General features: G+C 52.9%; 1 protein-coding gene across 2 annotated transcripts in view; it reads left to right on the top strand.

Annotated features, from left to right (window-relative positions):
- Positions 1-22,180, top strand: part of zbtb46 (zinc finger and BTB domain containing 46) — a 46,610-nt gene that overhangs the window by 12,783 nt on the left and 11,647 nt on the right. For both annotated transcript variants that reach the window (XM_072702190.1, XM_023798881.2), the window contains exons 2-3: positions 2,756-3,733; positions 17,880-18,155. In XM_072702190.1, coding sequence (XP_072558291.1) covers positions 2,791-3,733; positions 17,880-18,155 — 1,219 coding nt within the window. In that variant the 5' untranslated portion in view covers positions 2,756-2,790. The remainder of the gene's footprint in view (positions 1-2,755; positions 3,734-17,879; positions 18,156-22,180) is intronic.

Raw genomic sequence — 22,180 nt, forward strand, 5'->3', positions numbered from 1 at the left:
ATTATAGGCTCGTATTTTATTCTGATTTATAATTACGATTAGATTCATCTCTGGAGAAGCAGATTAAAGGGCAGCGTGAGGCCAGAGCCCAAGGTGAGGCTGTTTGTGATGGGAACCGCAGGCCCGGCCCGGCCTGGGCGACGTGGTCCTTTGTCCAGACACCCCCACCCCTCTCAGTGGGGGGGGGGAGGGGAGAAAGGGCTGAGAGTCATGTCGGTGACGCAGGGGCTGGCTGCGACTCGGGGACGGGTTTGAGCAGCCAGAGCGCTCGACCCTTTACCCCCCGCCGGCGTGCGTGGGCAGCGGCCTCCACCTGGGCTCGCGCCATGAGGGGGGGCTGGGGGGGGGGGGGGGGGATGGACTGGAAACGTCCCCTAACAAAGGAGAAAAGGGAAAGGCAGGAGAGGAACGGCCTTTCGGTGATTTCAGTTTTCGCTTCTTGCTCCGCAGCCTCTTCGTGTTTTTGTGTTCGTGTTTTGCTTTTTTTTCCCTGCCTGAGTCTCTACCACCTCGACTGGCGCGGGGCCACGGGCGGTACCGTACGGCGGATTAACTCGGCTTTGCCGGCTGGCACAACGGGGCGCGTTTCAAAACCCGCCGGCTGCCTGGGCATTCTGACCCAGCACCCCCTCCTTCCTAAGCCTCCCCCATATAGCTGGATCATCCGGGTCGAGATGTTATCGCCCCCCGCGTTGAGCGACAGGGAAAAGGGGGAGAGAAGCCCACCCCCATGCTCTAGCCACACCACAAGCGGCTCGGCGTGAGCGCGGGTGAGCGGCCGTCGCGCCAGTTTCGGGAGCGCGGCTGATGGGGTACAGCGAGAACAAACAGAAATTGGGGAAAAGGGCAGCATGGAGTGGGAGTGGTGTCACCAAAATAAAAGGCTCATCTACTTCCCTAACCCCCCCCCCGACCAGCGGTGGATCCTATCTTCCCTGTATGTAGTGGCCCAGGTGGGCCTGGGTTCTAGGATGGGTAGGGGGGTTAGAGCATTGCAGCCATGCTAGGGTGTGCCATGTATCTCCCCCCCCTTGTTGTCCCTGCTGTTTTTACAGGGCTTGTGCTTAGAGAGTCTGGGGGGGGGGGCAGTGACAGGTCACAGGCGAGTGAATAACTAAACCAACTAACTAAACAAGCAATCTTTAGGCTTGACTGAGCTTGGGTGGTAACCTGATCCCTTAAGTATCCTTATTTTCACACTTAATTTTTTTTTAGCTCTAGTCCTGCAAAAAATCAAGCTCCAGTCCCCGTTCTTTATTTCACAGTTACACGTTTCTTTTTTCAGTTGTGTTTGTTCGTGGCCTGTTCTATGTGTGACGCATGTTTCTCTGACCTTAAGCCCTAAGACCCTCCTCCCCCCACACACACAAAACAAGAAAGCCCCTGGCGGTAAACTGTTTTTGAAACGGGTTCGGACTTCTCATGCATCTTTGTAACAGAAAAGGAGCAATTAACAGGGGATGAACAATTAACTCCCCGAAACATGTACGGTTTGTTATCCGTCGAACGAGGCGCCGACGGGTTTTTGCGTAATTACTCTGACGGAGGGACGTCGCCGTGCAAGCAGCTGGCAAAAGCTCTCACCGATTACCAGTAAAGTGCCGAAAACTCAGCGATAAACAGCTCCGACAGCCGCGGTTAAGCTCCCCCGTTTTTAAATTCTCGACTCGCCGCGTTATTGTTTCTTTTGTCTTCCGAGAAAGGTGTGTTTGCCCAGGCTGACACGGGAGGGCTGCTGGATTTATTTGATCTTACAAGCCATCAGGTTCAGGGGAACTTTTATAAACATGAGCTGATGTGAGCTCAGCCCGCAGCAAATGGCTCTGTCACCACTGCGAACGCGGCCTGTCTCCTTCTGTTAGCCGCAGCCGGACCTGACAGCCGTCTGCGTGCCATGGAAAAAAACGGAGCTGGGCGGGGGGGGCTTCTCTTAACGACCCGGCCCGACGGACACACCGTCTACAACGAGGCCCTCTTGCAGCCTCCGGATCCTCCGGGACGTGCGTTTTGTTACTCCATCAAATTATGCGACGTGTTGCCATGACAGTGTCACTGCCTGTTGGCCAGTGGCACGTAAAATCTGACCCGTGGTTCGTCGCAGGCTCTCAAACAGTTTCTCCAAAGTGCGTAGTAATTTTCCCGTCTGTTTATCTTACACGATCCACGGCCCCGCCACGCGACCAGCGAATCCTGTTAACTTATTTCACGTGGAACCAAATCAGCCCACGGAGACTCTTCAGCAAATCCAGTGACGCTCTGTTTCCCCGTTAAACAGTTGTATTTAATTATCGCACGTCAGTTCGTGAAGCAATCGAATGGAAATGAGGTCCCCAAGCCGGTCCCGATGGTTGCTTACCAAGGGAAAGGTAGAATATCCTCTAGAGAGCAGCGAAATATCCCAAAACGGAACCCATTTGGGGAATTGTATCGTCACCTAGCTGTATCCACTGGCGAGTGTCAACGACTGATGTCGGTGATGAGACGGAGTAAACCTTTCAGAGCTTGGTGATGAGATGAGGCCCGTGACCATCCTGCTCTTAAATGCTCAAGCATGAGCATATTTTTGGGTATGGATGGTAGGGACATGTCCATATTAGTGTTGTAGGGGTACCGTGTGCTTTTAGGAGGGCGGGGGGATTCAGGTTCCATACAAATGTTGAAACCAAACCTACGCCCTTCAGCTGGAGCAGATCAGCCAAGTTGCTGTGACCGCCTGGAGCGCACCCCACTAACGTCGATCTGTTTATCTTCGCAGCATCTCACCAGGATAAGGACCCACCAGATTGTCAAATGAATAACAGGAAGGAAGACATGGAGATCACGTCCCACTACCGGCAGCTCCTGCGGGAGCTCAACGAGCAGCGGCAGCACGGCGTCCTGTGCGACGTCTGCATCGTGGTGGAGGGCAAGATCTTCAAGGCGCACAAGAACGTGCTGCTGGGCAGCAGCCGCTACTTCAAGACACTCTACTGCCAGGTGAAGAAGGGCCCGGAGCAGCAGGCCACCGTCACGCACCTGGACATCGTCACGGCACAGGGCTTCAAGACCATCCTGGACTTCATGTACTCCGCCCACCTGGCACTCACCAGCAAGAACGTCATCGAGGTGATGTCGGCCGCCAGCTACCTGCAGATGACCGACATCGTGCAGGCGTGCCACAACTTCATCAAGGCCGCGCTGGACATCAGCATCCGTTCCGAGCTGGCCGAAGAGCTGGCCGACTTTGAGATGGGCGTGGCGGCGGTGGGCGGGGCAGCCGGAGGAGGGGCAGAAGCTCTAGCCTCCATGATGTCAGCCCGCAGCTCCTCCCCCTGGCTGGCGCGCCGCACCAGCCCAGCCAATTCCTCAGGTGACTCTGCCATCGCCAGCTGCCACGATGGCGGCAGCACCTATGGCAAGGAGGACCAGGAGCCCAAAAGCCATGAGAGCCAGGAGGACACCTCGGCGCCGCCCCAGTGGCCGCCCGAGTTTCACCCCGTCCAGATCAAGGAGGAGCAGGTCTCCCCGTCGAACTTTAAGGAGGGTCCGGCTGCCGGTGGCCAGGGGGGCCTGGCGGAACAGGCCAATGGGGACAGCTGGCAACCTTCTGGATCAGGTCGGCGCAAGAACCGCAAAAACAAAGACACTGTACGGCACATCACGCCGCAGGCGGAGGGAGACAGCCGGGCAGGTTCCCCGCTGCCCGCCGTCCTCGCGGGGCCTGGCTGGAACTACGGCAATCAGGACATCTCAGGTAGGAGTCCGTGTTCGTCTGATTATTATGCCGAAGCAGTGTGGGTGGAGTCATTTCTGGTGCACCTTGGTTCTGTTTGGATCGATTAGACCAACGTCACATTCGGGGGCCTACCGACACGTTCGGGGGTGTGGCGAGAGGTGCAGCCCGGTGACACCGAGCGGTGGCAAACGTGGCTCAGACAAGGACTTCAGGAAGCGATGACAATATGACGACAGAAAGATCAGGAGGAGACATACATGCCTGTGCTCTGTAGGCGGCAACTATGAAACGATTTTGCGAGGTGAAGGTGAGGCCGTTCTGCTAGGCACTGGCTTGCGAGCTGTACGGAGCAGGGAACTGTGGTTTTTTTTTTTTTTTAAAACATCGACTGTTGGGGGGGGGGGGGAGTGGTTCACGGCCCAAGAATATCTTCCAAAACCTCCACCGGGAAAATCACAAAGGGTTCCATTTTGTTTGGTTGGTTTCTTTTCTCTAGGAGCGTGTAATCGCAGGTGTGTCTGGTAGGAGCCAACAGGGGGGTGGGACGGGGGGTTGGTGGCCCCCTTGCTAATGGGCTCTTAGGGTGGCTTGGATTGTAGTCACGGTTTAATGGGAGCACCTCGGATGTGGGCGGGGGGGGGGGGGGAGAGACAGCCACTTGATCCTATTGTTGCGTGCAAGGCGGGGCAGTTGGAATCTGTCTGCTTACCCACTCAAACCCTCTTATTCCCGCACCGATGGGGTATCGGATGGGTTTGCTATGGAGGAATGTCACTGGGCGTAAACACAGAGAGCAGCCCAACGGCTATAGGAAGTGGTTGCTGGGACCAGGAGGTAGATCATTAAATCTGAGACAATGATAATCTCCCGGGCATTAAGAGGGTAGGCTGAGAAATTGGCACAGGCTCTTTAAGAAAACAGGATAATTAAATTGACCTCGGTTGTTGCGTAGATTACAGAAGCTCAGCCGTTAAGTGTCAGGAGGTGTTCGGAAAGTCGTCCAGTAAACCTGACTGGGGGATGGGGGGGCACTGAGCATTATATTGCAGTCGCAAGTCACTCTGAATCAGGCGCACAGGTCCCACAGTCGGCTACAGGCAGACGCAAAAAGACCACCGGTGAGTCCCAATTAAAATGGGGTTTTTTCCCCTCGACACGACAGCAAGACCCCCTGGGACCTTTTGCACTTTCCCTCACCTTCAACCGAGTCCCGAACCCATAAACATGCGTGTCTGACCTGTTATCTAGACAAGGGCGCGAAGCGAGTCACCTCATCACCACCCGCAAGGAAGGAGATGCTCGTTATTGAAAATAAACCTCGGATTATTAATCGGGGGCTTTGTAATCCCAGCTGGCGTCCTTCCTGTTCATTCATTTTTCCATTCGCGTCCCTTTAGGTCGCGATGTAATGGTGTTAGCGTGCCTCTCGAGTCGAGCGCTCGTTTGTTGACCCGCCCTGCGTGTAGGTCTTATTTCTTGAATCGCTGGATGAGCATGTTGCTGGATCACAGTCTCCCTCCTGCCGAGATGGTAGGAGATGCTCGTTCTTCTGCGGAGAGAGGAGCTGCCTCATTTTTTCATGCGTTCGGTCCACATCATTAACGAAGAGGCGTGTCCGCGTAACGAAATCCGGCACTCTGCCTGTGAAATGGGCAGATCCAGATAAGCTGACCTTTTGGGTTCATTTTGAGAAAAGGCTGCCAAGTTAGTGAAGGAACTGTAAGAATCCACACTGTTATCAGCTCTTGTGTTTCTGAGGTTTGGAATTTTGGTTTGTGAGATCCGAAGCGTACAGATATTCCGCGAAACGACACAGCAGGTAACAATTTGTGGCTGTGAGGTGTGTCTGAGCAGATTTGTCACATGTGACCATATTTGGAAGGCTGTGGGTTCAAGTCCCATAGTAATCATATAAGGTTCTTGGCTGGCCTTGCTCTCTGATTCTCGCAGTATGTCGTTTCAGACAAATCGTCTGCTAAATAATTAATGACATAAGCATTGGTAGGTTTCTCACCTGCATGGCATGATTTTCCCACGAATCACCAGCCTCAGAGGATTGTAGAATCTGGTTCCAGCTAGTAACACCAGTACCAAAACACACAGGCAGAACTGAGAGTCCAGTGAACATCTGTGCAACCCAGGTACTTGCTCCCTCTCTCCCCTTAATGTGTTGGATTGTTTGGCCAGCAGGTGGGGTAGTTGTTAATGACACCACTTGTCGCATGGGTCCCAGAGGGGGGGGGGGGGGGCATGCTATCCTACCCATCAGCTAGATTTTGAAAGATTACCGCGCCAGTAAAACATGCCAATTTGGATGCAGAGAAGTCAGCAGGGCAGCAGAGTAATGTGTTATATAATATCGTAATGTATTACGTAATGAAACAGTAGTATTAGTATTACTATGTAGTATTTATAGATCAGCTGGAGCGTAAATCTGCACCATATAGTATTCTCTGTTGTCACAGGCATCTGTTTTCAGGATAATTTCTTCAGGAAAAGTAGATTAAGGACAGGAACAAAAAAAAACTGCATGAGTGACTAAATAGATAAGAGATTTTCCTAGCAAGGGGTGTTGGCTGACTGGACTCTCTCATCTGAGTAATTTCAATCCACTGTGCACTTGGGACGTGGGCAGACCGGGAGATGGAGAGGAGCAGTGGGCGTGTGTGTGTGCATGCGTGCATGTGTGTGTGTGTGCGCATGTGTGCATGTGTGTGTGTGCATGCGTGCATGTGCGTGTGTGTGCGTGTGCATGCGTGCGTGTGTGTGTGTGTGCATGCGTGCATGTACATGTGTGTGTATGTGCACATGTGTGTGTGCATGTGCATGCGTGTGTATGTGTGCGAGCATGTGTGTGCACATGTGTGTACGCGTGTGTATGTGTGCGAGCATGTGTGTGCACATGTGTGTACGCGTGTGTATGTGTGCGAGCATGTGTGTGCACATGTGTGTATGCGTGTGTGACACACAGCCACAGCCTGTCATTGGCCATTAGTGGGATAACATCACAAACACTTGGCCATAAATGCAAAAGCAGTAGGGATCCATGTTCAGTCTTTCTCTGTAAGGGCTGGACCGGGCCGATGTGATGAACGTACTGGGGTCAGCCACATGGCTGCCAAATGACCTTTGTCCAGCTCTTTCCCTATTGGCTGATTTTGTGATCAGTCTTCATCAGAGTAGCATGGGAAGCGGCAGGTCACCGTGAGGGTCGGGGGGGATCTGTTTCCACATTCTGTGTTTTTAGTAACGCTCCTAACAACATTTGTCACACGCCGTAAACTTTAAAGCTCAATTTGACATTCGGGTCTGTTTTAAGGTTCTTAATGGTTTTTCAGCATGAAAGAAAATTATCACATGAGACAAAATATCCATCTACCCATCTTTTATAAACATTTATCTAGTGCAGGATCACAGAGACACTTGGAGTCAGTTCAGGAAAGTGCAGAGTATAAGCAGGAGGAAACCTTACACACACACACACACACCCATACACACACACACAAACACCCAATCACACGCACTCACATGATCACTCACCAAGGGCACCATGTTTGAACTGTGGAAGGAAACCTACGACACAGGAAGAACATGCAAACTCCACAGACAGAGCTGGGGGCGGGAATCGAACCCACACCCCTGCAGGTGGACGACCTCCTGTCCCTCCCATAAGGAAATACCAAGAAAGGAAATAAAAGCTAGACTATAGAAGCGTATAATAGCTGCTCCGTAAATGTAAATAAACCCAAATGCCGCCCCTAGGCCAGTCAGTGTGGAGGTTCTCCGTCTGCTTACCTGAATTTCTTCTCACAGTCTAAAGAAACACAGTGTAGGTGGACGGGGGTCTGTGATTGTGTCTGTGATTGTGTCTGCGTTCCCTGTGATGGACCAGCATCCCATCCAGGGTGTCTCTCATCCCCCCTGCTTCCTGGAACATGCTCCCAAGCACTGGGGGCGCGTTCAGTCACATTTACCCCCGTCACACCGCGACAGCGCCGGGCGAAACCCACTCTTTGACCTTTCTGGTTTCACAGGGGCTTTTCTGCAACTGATCTCGAGATGGACAGCGTTAGCCCGCGCGCACAGGGAGCGTTATCTCATCGGCGCGGGCTTTCCCAGCCGCTCACTGTGAAATTTCCTCCAACGCCATCTCCAACTCCGTGGCCTTTTCAAAGTGCCCGCCACAGCTTTTATGTTTAATCAGACTGACACATACACATTTTTTTTTGCACTGGGTTGAGCAGAGGGGGGAGGGGTTATGGATAACCGAAAGTTGGATTATTTTAACCAGAGTGTGTGCGTAAGTTGGCGCCGTAATGGCGACTTGGGCTGCTCATGGGAAGCTCCCGTGGCAAACAGCCGGACTTTCCGAGCCGTCTCTTCTCGTTCCCCTTCCCCGGCTCCTCCTTCCTCTTTGCTAACCAACATCTGGCCGATGGGCCACCGGGATCCCCGCCCCTTTTACACTCGCCTCACGCCATTGGCTAATCTCCGAGGCTCCGCCCCATCTGTCACTGTCCCAGAACAGAGTCTCGGCAGGCTAAAGGTGAGCGCTTGAAATAATGAAAACGGGCCCCATCCGACCTCTGCCTTTTAATATTCCGGTTACGAACCTCCCAATAGTATTTGCACTTCATTAAACTTGAAATAGGTTTAATATTTAAAACATGGAGAACATCTTTCAACCCCATCAACCTTTTAGCTTCTTTTTTTTTTCGCCTCCTCCTTTCCCAGTTTAATAATCTACTTCAATATTTCAACCTAATACACTCCCCCTCCACTAAAACCAAAATCAACTTAGTTTTTTAAAAATAAAACAATTTTAACCCCTTATTTTGGTCCCCGGATCCCATCCCCACCTTCTCATGTTCAGTCCCGCTCCCGGGTCATCCAGCTTCCGGACCTTTCTCTCAGCCTGCCGTCGCTCCGCAGACCTTGTAACTCTGCTGCACTCTCCACCTCTCTAGCTTCGTACATCTCTTTTGGGCGATTTTGCTCCCATCACCTTGCTGTTTAAACCCCCCTCCCCCCCCCACACACACACACACACACCTACCTATGGTGATGATTTCCTCCTAAACACTGGCTTGCAGATACCCCCCCCCCCCTTTTCCACGTATCCCATCTTTCCCACCCAGCACCAATACCCTCAGAGCCGCATTTTTAGGTCGCTTTGGTCCCGCCTTGCCTTTCAAAAAACGTTCACGGGACAGGAAGAGACTCCTTCATCTCTGATGATGTCATTTTCCAAAACACATCAGAAGGCCACCCCCATGCCCAGTGCCAAGAGCAGTGAGGACAAGAAAGCTGTCTGCAGGTCAGCGGAGGTGAGGGCCAGGTGATCGCAGTGGCACCGCCCCTCACGCAGCCCGCTTTGTCAACCCTGCCTGTTTTCTTTCCCCTCTGCTTTCTCTTTTTTATGGAGATTACCCAGAGGGCATTGCGGCAGGATGTCCTGTTGGCACAGTAGTCACCGCTTATGAAAATCTGCTCAAAACCCCTTCGGAACAAAGTGCACAAATCGGCAGCAATTCTGCAGCGTGCCGCCAGGAAGCCCCCGCCGTGTGCGACTGAAGCTTCGCTGCTGCATCCTCAGGGCCGCTCGTGTGTGGCCCCTCCACTTAATCGCCAGTGATTGTTCAGCCAACGAATAAAGTTTTATGATTCAAACTCAGTTATTTGAAAGGAAACTTAATTACTTCACTGAAAAAAATAACACAAAGGTTATTGTGGGATCTAGTTTTTAACGCAGTGTTTAAGGTGGCGTGTAAGGTGATAGTTCAGGGATGAAATACGAGTCTCGTTCTGCTCTGAATGTGTGGAATTTTGGTTGATCGACGCAGATCTTCTGGAACGGAGTCTGACTGAAAAGAAATGGCCGTAAATGTCACGGGGGGTGGCTCGGGCGTCACAGTCTGTGTGTCGAGGTACAATTCCCCGTGGAGCAGAGCTTTGGCCTGGGAAGAGCCAAGTCCTCCAGAACCTGCAGGAATGCAGGCCTAGTTGAGGAACCCTGCGTTGAACCGTGGAGAACCAGCAAGTCTCGAGGGCTTCGGTAACCCGGACAAAACAGCCCCCGTTCCCAAGCAGGGACCTCGAGCCTCTGCTTGTTTTCTGCTGGCCCATTTCATTTAATGCCCCCGTTGCTGACTGTAAGGAAGGGGGGGGGGGATGTGGGGGAGCAGCCCCCCCCAGACAGGATGTGGAGATCTGCTGGGCCGGGCCTGTGGTGGTGGCGGCCTGGGGGGAGAGCTGACCCATGGGTGGGATCCAGCTATAGGGCAGACCTCTATTCCTTTGACACATTTACCACCACCACAACCCCCCCCAAACAAAAAAAATTAGAAAGGAGGGGCTCAGAAAACTTAATCAAGGGAACAGAGGAAGGAGTGTTGAAATGCAGGGATGGAGTATGAGGTTAAGGGGTGGGGGTGGCCGTGTTTGTGTTTGCCTTGAGAGGGGTTTTTAGGGACCTCCCGGGGGGGAAAGGGGAGACCCTGTCCTTTTATTTAATTCTCCCCCCCGTCCTGTAATTGTGCGTGTCACTTCTGGTCTCGATCACAGGGGCACTTTGAGTAAAAATAGGGCTCGTTCATTTCTGAGAACTTTATGGGCACAGACATCTAAGGCAAGAGAGACACAGAGACTAAGGTAACAGAGTCCAGCTTCTGCTTTCTTTGTGGGGGGGGGTTTTACTTTTCTTTTTCTGGCGGTAACAGGGATCCCCCCCCACCCATCATGTGTTAGAATGGGAGCATGAATGTGTGTGTGTGTGTGTGTGTGGGGGGGGGGGGGATGTCCCTTCAAACTGAACCCAAAAGAACAGAACAGCCCCCGTCAGGGACGGCACTTAATTAATTGTAAAAATGCAAACTGCCACCAGCTCCCATGTTTTGGACTCGCTGTGGACTTTCTGTTGCTCTGTTTTTATTTTGTTGAGTTGACGTGACCAAGGTGTGTGTGTGTGTGTGTGTGTGTGTGTGCCTGCATGAGCGCGTGCATCCGTGTGGATTGTGGATGTCCCCCACAATGTGATAAAAACCTATTTTGATATTGTGGGGACCATTTTTCAGGTCCTCATAAAGATCTGTGAATGCGAACAAAAAAAGTAAAAAAAAAAAAGTCTCGTATTTTGTTTGGCTACTTATGGTTAAGGTTAGAGCTGGGTAGGGTTAGGGTTAGGGTTAGGGTTAGGGTCGTTATGCAGGGATTAGAGTTTTCCCCATAGAAATGAATGGACAGTCCCCAATAAGATATAATTACGAACCTCTGTGTGTGTGTGTGTGTGTGTGTGTGTGTATGTGTGTTTCCGTGTGTGTGTGTGTGCGCGCGCATGTGTGACATCCGTGGTGCTCAGGGGGATTTCGGAATGGATGGTGACTAATCTATTTCTGGCCTCATCATCCTATTCACTGAATTCACTGAGAGCTTTTTACTCACTGACTTTTTTAGTCATATGTGACCGAGTGTGAGAGGGTCACTGATTTGTGGGATTTGTTTTAAAAACCAATTGCTAACTCTACCTACCTACCTTACCTTACTCATAATAAACCAATCTGGTTTATTCTGTTATCTAGTCCTCTGAATTTACCGCCAAACGCATCAAGTTAAACAGGGGTATCTTAACCAAAGTAACAGGCCCTCGCATGTCATGTGGTTGATCTTCTTTAGAATAAAACAAATCCGTAAATGGTGAGCGAATGTGGGTGTTTTTTACGGCCTGGCCTACAAAAAAAAGTGTCCTGCATTTCTCAGAAAATGACAGGAAATTCACAACCCTTTTCCCCCTCTGAGGTATTGTGTGTGAAAAGAAAAAAAAATTAAAAAGCCCGCCCACTTCTCCAGTGCTCCCAGCTTTTGTGAAGTCGGGTTCATCCCCCCTCCCCCCCTGTTTTCATCCGGCCCGGAACAGTCACCACCCTTGAGGGAAACCCGTGATCGCAGGTTGATGGCCGAAGCACTTCAAATCGGGGCCTACGGGAGGCGCTGTCCCTGGTACCCATGGCCTGTGGGCTCCCGAGGGCAGAGGAAGACCATGAGCACGTTGTTGGTGTCGGCGAAGAAGCACGGAGAATCGCCGGGCCGGCCAATCCCACAATCTCCGAGCCCTTGTTGTTTTGCCTCTCCGTTCCGCATCTGCCCTCCCGGAATCCTGCCCTCCCGGAAGCGTCCGGCCCACGTTCCGTGCCCCACGTTCGGCGCCCTGCTCAGATGTCCTTCCTCCTTCCGTCTCGTCCTCCCTCGCTGGCGGCGACACACCCCGTCGCTGCCCTATGCAGGGGCAGTTGATAACGCTGGGCCTTCCCCGCCCCCTGCTCCCAGCCCTGATAAGTGGAGCCGACCGTCTGGGGGGGGGTTACAGATTCCTGTCTGGCTCGCACCGTGTGCCACCCCCAGAAGTTCATTCAGGAGATTCAGATCCGCCTGCTCCACATTCCTCTGACCGCCCTAGAAGCTCCTGTCTCAACATACATTTTTTTCCTGGCAATTCATCCCCCGCTGCGCACTGTGATTCTGTGTGTTTTTCTCTTTTCTGCCTCCTCCCCACTCCCCCCTGTCTTTGAGTTTATCAGGAGGGAGGCACCATGTTTAGGGCCTTAAAGTGATTGAACCCCCCCCCCCTCCACTCCAACATAACCTTCTAGCAAAGCACAGTTACTGCTGACCAGTACTTTGGTCTGACCTCAAAAACCCCTTTGACCCCCCCCCCCCCGTTTTAAATTTACTTACTTAGCAGACACTTTTATCCAAAGCGACATAGATTTCTTTGAGAAAGCGGGGTCAGACAGTCTCTGGAGCAGCTGGGGAACTAAGGGCCATGCTCAGGGGCCCAGTGACAAAATCTCTTTTTTGGGGTTTGAACTTGCAACCTTCTGGTTACACATGCAATGTTCTAACCTGCTGAGCCACACCCCCCCCCTCCCTGATGGGCTCTCCAGTCCTTTAATAAGGGCTCTTGACTGTGACACGCTCTTAATCTGGGACGGTTCAGCTAATGTATTAATAATCATTCACTGGCCGTTGCAGCGACGTCGCACAACTATGGAGGATTTTCCAAACTCACTTTTAATTTCCTTCCCACCCGCTTCTCTCTGCCCCCATCATCCTGATCTGCTGAAACATTCACACGGCGCTACATTTGTTTCTGTCTTTTTAATCGTGAGAGGGCGTCGGGGAAAAAAAAACAACAAAACCTTTTATCTGGATTTTATTTCTTCTGCCGAAGCCATTACTGCCAAATCGCATCGACTGTTACCGTGCCCCGGTGAGATTTGAACTCTAATGGGTGTGGGTGCCGGAATCTCTCTCCACTATCTTGGGCTCCATCATTGGCGGAGGCCGGAGTGTCTGAGCACTGTGGTCAGGAGTCAGTGACTGAGAGCGGGGCGTGTCCGGTCAGCGGAAGCTTCCGGAAGGGGAGTGCAGCTACCCCGCCGTTCCATGGCCAAGGTGCGGCCGATCCTCTTAGGCCTGTCGAGCTCCTCGTTGTTTCCTAAATTAAGAGTGTTTGACGGAGGGAGTTGCCATGGATACGGGGGCGGGGCCACCCTGATGTAATCGTCCTGTGATGTCAACACGGACATGCGGGCCACTGGTCTGGGGAGCACCGTGTAGGTAGTCCTGCCAGGGGGTGGCCGTGTACACTCATACGGGGAGGGGGGGTGCTCTCAAATCCCCCTCCCTTGGAGCTGCGGAGAGCTCGGTGCGGTGTCTAAAAGCGTCTGCCGTGCCTGGCGCCCTCAGGAGCCCGATCCACGGGCCCCGCCCCGGATTGCGAGGGCCCCACCCTCCCCCGAGTCTCCTTTTAGCACAAAGCTGTGTGTGTTTGCTTCCCCTCCACCCTGCATTCCATCTTCCCCAGGCTCACCCCCCCCACCCCTTCACAGTCTTGCTCTGCTAAGCTGCATTAACTCCCCAGATTACCTTGAGCCTGCAATCCCCCCCCCCCCCAAACACAGGCTCGGCTCTCCCCCTCCCCCCCCCAGCCTTCAGGGCCTGTTTGATTTATCCTCGCCTTCTCTCCCTCCCTATCTCCCGCTCTCCCTCTCTCTCTCTGTGGGGGTTGTGGCCCGGTTAGTCCCTAAAAACAACAGAGGGAGAAATAGCAGGGCTCTCTTTACTTCCTCCCTCCCTCCCTGCCTCGTTTTTTCTCGCCCTGCATTTTTTGCATTCCCATCTCCCACACGGCTTTTAAATTGCCTCTGAATTCTTGAGTTTTTTTAGTGGTTCCCTCCCCTTTTGCTTGGAAATTGGTTCTTACCCTTTCAAACTTTGGTGTGCTGAGGAGGCAAGTTCAGCCCCCCCCCCATCCTATGCCCACCTCCACCCCTCCCTCGCCCCCTATCTCCCTCCCTCCCTCGACGCCTGTCATGCCGACACGGGCGCAGCAGTGCCGCCCCTGCCCATTTTTGACGGTGATCCGAACGTGGCTGATGAGCCCCCTCCCGCCCCCACCCAGTCACGTCTGTCGCCGACTCCATCCTCCGCGAGGTTGGGCGCCTCGCACTAACAGCGTTAACGTCGATGGGGCGGCAGCGTCACAGATGCATGCTGGGATATTAAGTCTCAAAGCCGAGCCGCGGCTCCTCCACCACCCCGCGCTCGCACAGCACGCCGTTACATAACGCTTCTCGTGAGTGCCGCGTCTCGCGTTTCTCATGCTTCCCCCCGCCGTGTCGGTCCGGCTGAGCCAAGCGCGGCGCCTAGCGGAGCAGCGAACAGCTTTTCTCGTGTCACTCTTCGTCCACCAAAGCCCTCGTGGATTCGGCACTGCATGTCGTGTCCATAGCTGGCCGATGCGGCTCGTGGACCTCCCCCCCCCCCCCACCATGCTCCGGCACCCTGTTTCTTGTTCCCATGGAGAATGCCGGCAAGGCGTCTCCCCCCTGCTGCAAAAAACGCCATCTTAGTCAAGGTGCCCACGCTCTCGCTACGCCACCCCCCCCCCATCGTGTAATGCACCCCCCCATATTCCCCATGGTGTTATGATACATTAATTGGCCGAAAGACAGAGCCATTTTCACCCGGCTTTTTGTGCTCCCGGCCGGTCCCATTCGGACTGACGAGCGCCCCCCCAGCCGAAACGCCCAGCTTGCCACCCTTAACAAGTTTATCCCATCGGCTAATTAAAATCAGCAAGGCCCCTCCTCATGGCCTGAAGGAGCCTGGCCTTTGGGAAGGGGGGGGCAGACGGGCAGCAGCGCGGATCCGCAAGGTTCCTTCCTTCCCGTATCTGACACTCCTTCAGGTTCCCGACCGGTGCTCGAAAAACCTGCTGCTTTGTTTATTTTTTTGTCTTTTTTGCTCCTTCTTCTTCTTCTTCTTCTTCTTTTTCTTTCCAAGAGAAAAGACCGTCCGGAGACACCCCGAAACTCCCAGAAACAAAGGAGTTTTGAGTTTCACTCAGGGAGGGGCGCTTGCTCCGGCAGCTGGAGAACAAAAGGGCGGGGAGGTCAAACAGTGTCAGCTGACCCCTTCCCTTCCCTCCTCGGGCAAGGGGGGGGGGGATATTGCTTGGGCTCACCTCCCCTTTTTTCATTCCAGTTTAATATACAGTGGTATAGCACAGCCTCCCACACAAAGCAGCACACTCGACTCCCCCCCCCCCCCCCCAACTCCAGCACAGTGCATCCGCCTATTTGTGTCTACTCTTAAAAGGGTGTTTTATTTAGCATAAATGTTGAAGCCAAGGGTGGCTGGCTGCCATGGAAACCAAATTAAACTGAGAATATCTTCAGAAGGAAAAAATCTAAATTATTCGGACTGGTTATATGCAGATGGAAGCCTAGCTACAAAGAAAATCACTTCGGATGTAAAATGTGTAAAAAAATGTGTTTATATATATGTATAGGGCCTTACACGCAGATGTGAAGGTGCATTCAGTCGTGTTTTATCGTTTTAAATAAATGTTCGGGGGCGCTGTTGTGCCCTTCGAGTGTGTATCGCCTCGTGACGGCCAGCTCTGTCGCTCTTCACTTTATTTTTGTTGTTTCTGTCCTCCTGTGAGGAAGAGCAAATCTATTTTATTGATTTACTGTGTGTCTCCATCCCACGGGTGAGGGGTGGGTGGCTTTAATGAATTCCTCCACCATGTCACCCCGACTCCAACCCTAGCTCCCCCACCTTAATTAACTCTGTCGCGGCGGGCCCCCGTGCGCGGGTGTGTGGTGTTCATGTGCTATGCGTGTGCCCCCCAGCTCTGCTTGCCCACATTACTCGAGCCTTAAACACCCCCTTCCCCCCCCCCACTTGTTTGACGTTTATGGGTTTTTGAGGGAGGTTGTGCATTTTTCCCACAATCCATTGCACTATAAATAATAATCACCCACGTTTCGGTTGCCTTGCCACATGCCCAGCTTTCCCCCAACTCATCCTGAAACCTTTAGGTTAAAAGGGCCACTTTGGCATCCACCAGCCACCAACCCCCCACCCCCGTCAAGCTGCGTTGAATGAGCTGCCAGGGATCTCTGAGCACAATTGGGCCACTTTCAGAGGTACTCAGAGCCATGTGACCCCATGACCCTCCGGGTGTTAATAGCTGAGGACCTCCACCAATCCCAGACCGCCTGTTTTCTGTCCTCATCTTTATTATTGTTTCTTTTATGTTATTTTCCTTTGTTCGCTGCCTCTCAGATCTCTGTATCCTGTTTTTTAATTTTTATTCCTTAATATTTTTCCCGAGAGCCAACATGAGACTCTGTGCCCGACTCAGGACTCCGCCGGGGAGACTGGTGTTACCCGCAATGCGACCAGACAGCCTTATTGCACGATAGGCGCGACCGGTTCGACGACTTGTCCTTGCACCTGGGTCCAAGAAGACAGCAAGGGACCACACAGCGCCCCCTAGGGTCCACACAAAGAGGAGTTTTTCAGGCGAGACACCGAGCAGCATCAGCAGCAGAAGGAGCCAGGAATTTATCCGTCAGTGTCGTAACAGCCAGTTGGCGTATCTGGCACGCCGGCGAGCTCCACCGACTATTTAGGGAGCCGCAGCTCAGCTGTGACTCGGGTCGAAAAGCGATGACAGACCGCTACCCGGGCGACGAATGGCGACATCGTCCGGAGGGTCACTGGCCCCCACACCCACGTCCCCCTTCGCCTCTTATCCTCCGCCCGTAAAGCCTTAATCCCGCCCCCGTGTCCAAAATACCCACGCCCTTTCCTGTCCGGCTTTAAGGTTTAAGACGGCGACTGCGAGGGGGGGTGGGCGGGCTCCCATTCAGGTGTGCACAGGCGGCTGCTTTGCGTAACGCTGTTGTGACGAGCGGCCGTGTGTGTGTGCTCGTGTGTGTGTGCTCGTGTGTGTGTGCTCGTGTGTGTGTGCATTCCTGCAGATGCTTTAGGGAGATTGCTGTGGTAAATTACAGTCTGACATTGAGGGCTGAACAGAGACCCACCAGGATCTTGGGAAAGCACAGGTGTGTGGAGTGGGGGGGGCCACCAGCCGGCTCGGTCGAGGGGGGCTGGAGATCAGGTGCCTTATCCCCAGTGAGCCAGACCCTTGTGCTGACATCACCTTCAGCTCTCCTCTTCCTCACTCTCCCCATTCACTGGTCCCTCTAATGATGCGTCCCCGTCTTTGGGGTCACGGTAGCGACCTGCCTCCCCACGTTAAGTGTAATAGCACGGCCTCTCCCCAGACGTGCTCCTACCTCGTGCCTTGTGCCATCATCTGGTCCTGCATCTCCAGCGGTTACACCATCGATACTTGCGTTTGTCATTGCATGTTCGGGGTGGGGGGAGGTGTAAAAAGCCCACACAACCCCCGTTAAAGACTGAGTGGATCTTCGAGAGGCATCGGTAAACTGTAGAAGTCGTGTTCAGTGCGCTGTCACTTTCGGGGTTTGACAGATGTGTGCAGACAGGAAAGGGGGGGCAGCAGAAGAGGCTGTTTGCTGACAGCTGTTTCAAACGGCCCCCCCAGCCCATACCCAGAGTAGCTGCCTCTCCGTGGATCATCTGATGGGGGCTGCTCAGATGTAAATGTTGCCTCCCCCCCCCCCCCACACAAGATGATCTTATGTCGTTCGGCACAAAATCGGCTGATGAAATCCTTGAGGTTCCCATGCTTATTCAGAAAGGCCCGCCCCCATACAGGTTTTCTTTGTTCTCATTGGCTCTCCCCATGAGACTGACAGGTCATGCTCTCTGCATTCCTCCTCAGGCGGTGACGATACGGAGCCTAGCGGCTCAGAGAGCCGCACCAACCGGCTGGAGTTCTTCGTAAAGCAGGAGGAGTCTCTGTCGGGGGATGCTGGACTCCTCCCACAGTCGCTCGCTGCCGAGAAGGAGGACGCTGCCAGCCAAGCGGCCTCCGTGGCCAACTTGCGGGCGGCACTGATGAGCAAGAACAGCCTCCTGTCACTGCGGCCTGATATGCTAGGCGAGGACAACCCCCTTCTCTACGAGTACCTGCCCAAAGGCAGCCACTCCTTGTCCCGTAAGTTGGCCTCATTTTTTACCCTCCCTTTCCGCCGATCCCGATCCCGATCCTGCAGCAGCCCACCCATCTGCGGCCCCCCACCCGTGTATGCTGTGGGTGTAGGGGCTTGACCTTATGCATGGGCGTGGCCTGGTGAGTGGGTGTGGCCTGTTGTATGGGCGTGGCCTGGTGAGTGGGTGTGGCCTGTTGTATGGGCGTGGCCTGGTGAGTGGGTGTGGCCTGTTGTATGGGCGTGGCCTGGATTAGGTTGGATTCCATGGGTTCCCCATAAATGTCATGGCAACACTCTGGCTTGAGCTCGCTGAATCTGTGATTGGCCAGTTTCTGCTGAAGTGTTTCAGGGAAGCGTCTCAGCATTTTTTGGGTTGTGGAGAAGTGATGATTGGAGATTGGTGATTGGTTGAGGTGTCTCCATCAACCGGGTTCCAGGTTTGGACCCCGCGACCTCGCGGTGACTCTGAGCGAAGTGGAAAACACAGCCTGAGGCTCAATCATCTCTCCCCGTAGTCCCGTAATCCAAAAATATGTCAGCAGGATGCTCGTGGTATCGGCGGGAAATTGTGTATAATAAAAGCTTTTAAGTCATTAAGCTAATTGTATGCATACTGCTCCACTGGATGGTTATTTCTGACATTCAAGTGCATTTGTGTGTGTGTGTGTGTGTGTGTGTGTGTTTGTGGTTCACAGTCGCTAATTGTGTCAGTCGAACCCAGTGCCTTTGTTTCAGTAAGAGAGGGAAACCACTGGGACTTTAAATCCGGACGTGTTCTTTTTGTTTGCCGTGGGCGGTCGGGCGGGTACGGCGAGGGGGGGGAGGGGTTCTCTGTCTTTTGGCAGGATCGCGGGGCTCGCTGCTATACAAAGTGTGCCAGATTAAAGACACTTGGTTTTCAGTCAGAGAAATCAAATGCTTCCTCCGCCCAAAAATCCGTGCGTCCGATGAGAGCCGGTGCTGTTCGGTTCCCTTAAGGAGGCTAATTTAATGACTGTTTACCGGGCAGCAGGTGGGGGGGAGGGAGGCTCTCTGTGGTATTTTAATAAACAGCAGAGTGATGTGAAGTCCAGTCAGGGGGCACCAGCAGGCAGAGGGCCACTGATTTGGCCATTTTATCACTTCTGTCCAGACGCTGAGCAGGACTGATCCCAGTGACGGGGTCGACTGCACCTTGACTGCACCTTGACTGCACCTTGACTGCACCTTGACTGCACGGACCCCGCGCATCCTCGGACCGGGTCTGGTGTCAGGTTTCGGCTATGGGGAAGGGGCTGCGCCATGTCTGTGACCAGCCCCTTTCATGAGCGTCAAAACCAGCCCCTCATGGTGTCTCTGGGGATGAACTGGATATATCCTGGATGTCTGTGTCCTGAGCGGTGCCGGGCCTGCATGGGGTGTCTTTACTGACTGAAACCGCTGCACCGGAAACTCAGAGTTGATGCATTTCGTGATTCAGGGGGTTGTGGGGTCAGAACCCAGGATGAGAATTGATTTTCTTGCTTATTTTTTAATGGTCTTCAGCTGAGCATGTGCAGTGAGTCCTGCGTAAATGGCTTTATGGGGTGTAAATGTATGATCAATGTGTCGACAACGAACGTGTAAGCGGTGCAAGCACTAACGGCAGTGGTGCTAACCCACCACCAGCAGGGCGGCGCTCTGCATATTATTGACAGGTGGATTTCTTTCTTTCTTTCTTTCTTTCTTTCTTTCTTTCTGCATACCATGTTCATGATCTTCCACCTCACCCCAAACACCACGCATGATGCAATACTGCTGCCCCCCCCCCCTCCCCACATAGCCCCACCCATACAGTTACCCCCGCTTTCAGTGAGACTCTTTCCTTGGGGCAGGTGGGTTGGCTCTGTCTCCGAAAAGTCTGCTGCCCCCTGGAGGATGACTGTTGAAGGTGTTTTCTCAATGAGCTCTATCCTCTGACACTATCTGTCTGCTCCGAATAGCTCTCAGAGCGCCTCCACCAGGCGGACGGCAGCCACGCCTCGGACACTGAGACAAATTTTCTTGCCTCTCGTGAAACTGTATCTCACATAAACCTGTTTTATTGCAGCCCAAACAATGCAAAGCAGACATATAAAAGAATTCTATTGTGAAAAAAAACAGTCTGCTGTTGATTTTAAAATGTTTTACAACAACTGTGAGATTAATGAGTTGTGTTTCTTAACACGGGGCATGCAAGGAGACCGGGAAATGGAGAAGAACATTTGAGGGGGGCTTTTCGGGTGGGGAGAGGGGCCTGATCAGATCGGCGGGGGGGAGGGTGTCTGACAGTTGGGTAGAGATGTCAAAAGACGCCAGCGATGCTCCTGGCTAACCAACGGATGCATGGGAACCACCAGATGATGAACGAGCATTAACCTTAAGACCACTGCTTCTCAAAGTGGGTCGGGGGGGGGGGCATTTTCACCGGGTTGCAGAGCATGTGTTAAAGAAAAAAAAATCATTTAAATTTTTTTTTCTAATGTTGCACTTTTGTTCTTTTGTTCCTGCTATGTTCTGTTTACTTCATGTGAAACAAATTGGGTGCAAAATTTTTAAAAATTTGGGTCGGAAATCAATGGCTAAGGACAAATGTGGATCCTGGGGATAAACCATATGAGAACCACGGCTCTGGACGACCCGCCTGTCCCCGAGTCTCGAGGCCGTCCTGCGCAGAGCTTTGGGGATGAGCCGAGGGCCCCGTGCGGCCCCTGGGGGACGATTCAGACTCAGTGCTGTGCTGACGTCTCTGATCAAAAGAACTGGTAGCTGCTTGCGTAGGACGGACACCGCGTGGTTCCGGCTGGGTGGACTCTGATTGGAAGCTCATATCCTGTTTACGACACCGGAACCACTTCCCCGTTGATTAGACATTGATAAAAAAAAAGGTTTCGCGTGATACTCCAGGGTAACCATTTGATCTATATATATATATATATGTGTGTGTGTATACAGTACATATACCTAAGAACTGATCTTATCAGCTACTTTTGTCGCTGTGTATTGGTGTACTTGTGTACTTGTGTCGCTTGGGAGGATCGGCCGTGTGCGTTTGGATGCGAAAGGCGAGCCTGAAGTTTAATCTCTGTTCCCGCTGACAGAGTATTGCGCAATAGCTGTTAATTAAATAGGGCAGCCAACAGGCACTCAATGGGGGGGCAAGAAGGGTGTCTGAATGCAGATTTAATCTGTTTCCCCGCACCGGGCAGGAAGGAGAGCAGCTCGGCATTCTGGGAAAATGGTAATAGAACTGTTAACCGAGAGGACGTCGGAAAGAAAAGTTTGTAGCACGTTTTTTTATTTTTTGAGGGGGGGGGGGGGTCCTCTCAGGGCTGTGTTTACAGCGTCCTGTCGTATATGTGTGGAAGCAGCCTGCTGCCGTATGGTTTATATGCGCGATATTTACATAATTTCTCTCGCTGCTCTTGTGTATTCTTCTTAAGGTGTGGTCATGTGTATTTGCTCTTTGCTCTTTGTCCATGGGGCAGTGTGGGAACCCTCCCCAGTTCCTCGCTAACAGCCCCCAGGCCGGGAGATTTTCGCTACGGAACCACGTCGGGTCCTTCTCCCAAAACATGAAGAACTTGTTCCTTGAGGCCCTGGAGAACATGGCCCTGGATACTTTTCCGTATCAGCGGGTATAAATCTAATCTGATAGCACCCCCCCCCCCCACCTCCACCCCCACCCCCCGCACCAGAGCTTTCCATTTCTCTCCCATCTCACTCTTTCCAGGAACGATTTACTGGGTCGTTTTTCATCTTTTGCTTTTTTCGCCTGATTGTCAGTGAATCCCCGGCTTGGGTGAACCTCTCCACATGGACCTCCTGGCCTTCGGGCTCCGGATTGTGTTTGCGGAAGGCGCCGGAAAAGTGTGGCTCTGGGAATATTTTTGAGAATTCGCCGGTGGCTCGTATGTCTCTGATTGAACCCCCAGCCCTGCCCACGCAAATGACCTCTTCTGCGGAAAGGCAGCTTCCCCTCTTAATACACCCCCTCCCCCCCCCACCCCACCCATGGGCTCTCAGCTCCTCT

The sequence above is a fragment of the Paramormyrops kingsleyae genome, chromosome 18, assembly GCF_048594095.1.
Source record: "Paramormyrops kingsleyae isolate MSU_618 chromosome 18, PKINGS_0.4, whole genome shotgun sequence".
In the NCBI taxonomy this organism is placed as follows: Eukaryota; Metazoa; Chordata; class Actinopteri; order Osteoglossiformes; family Mormyridae; genus Paramormyrops; species Paramormyrops kingsleyae.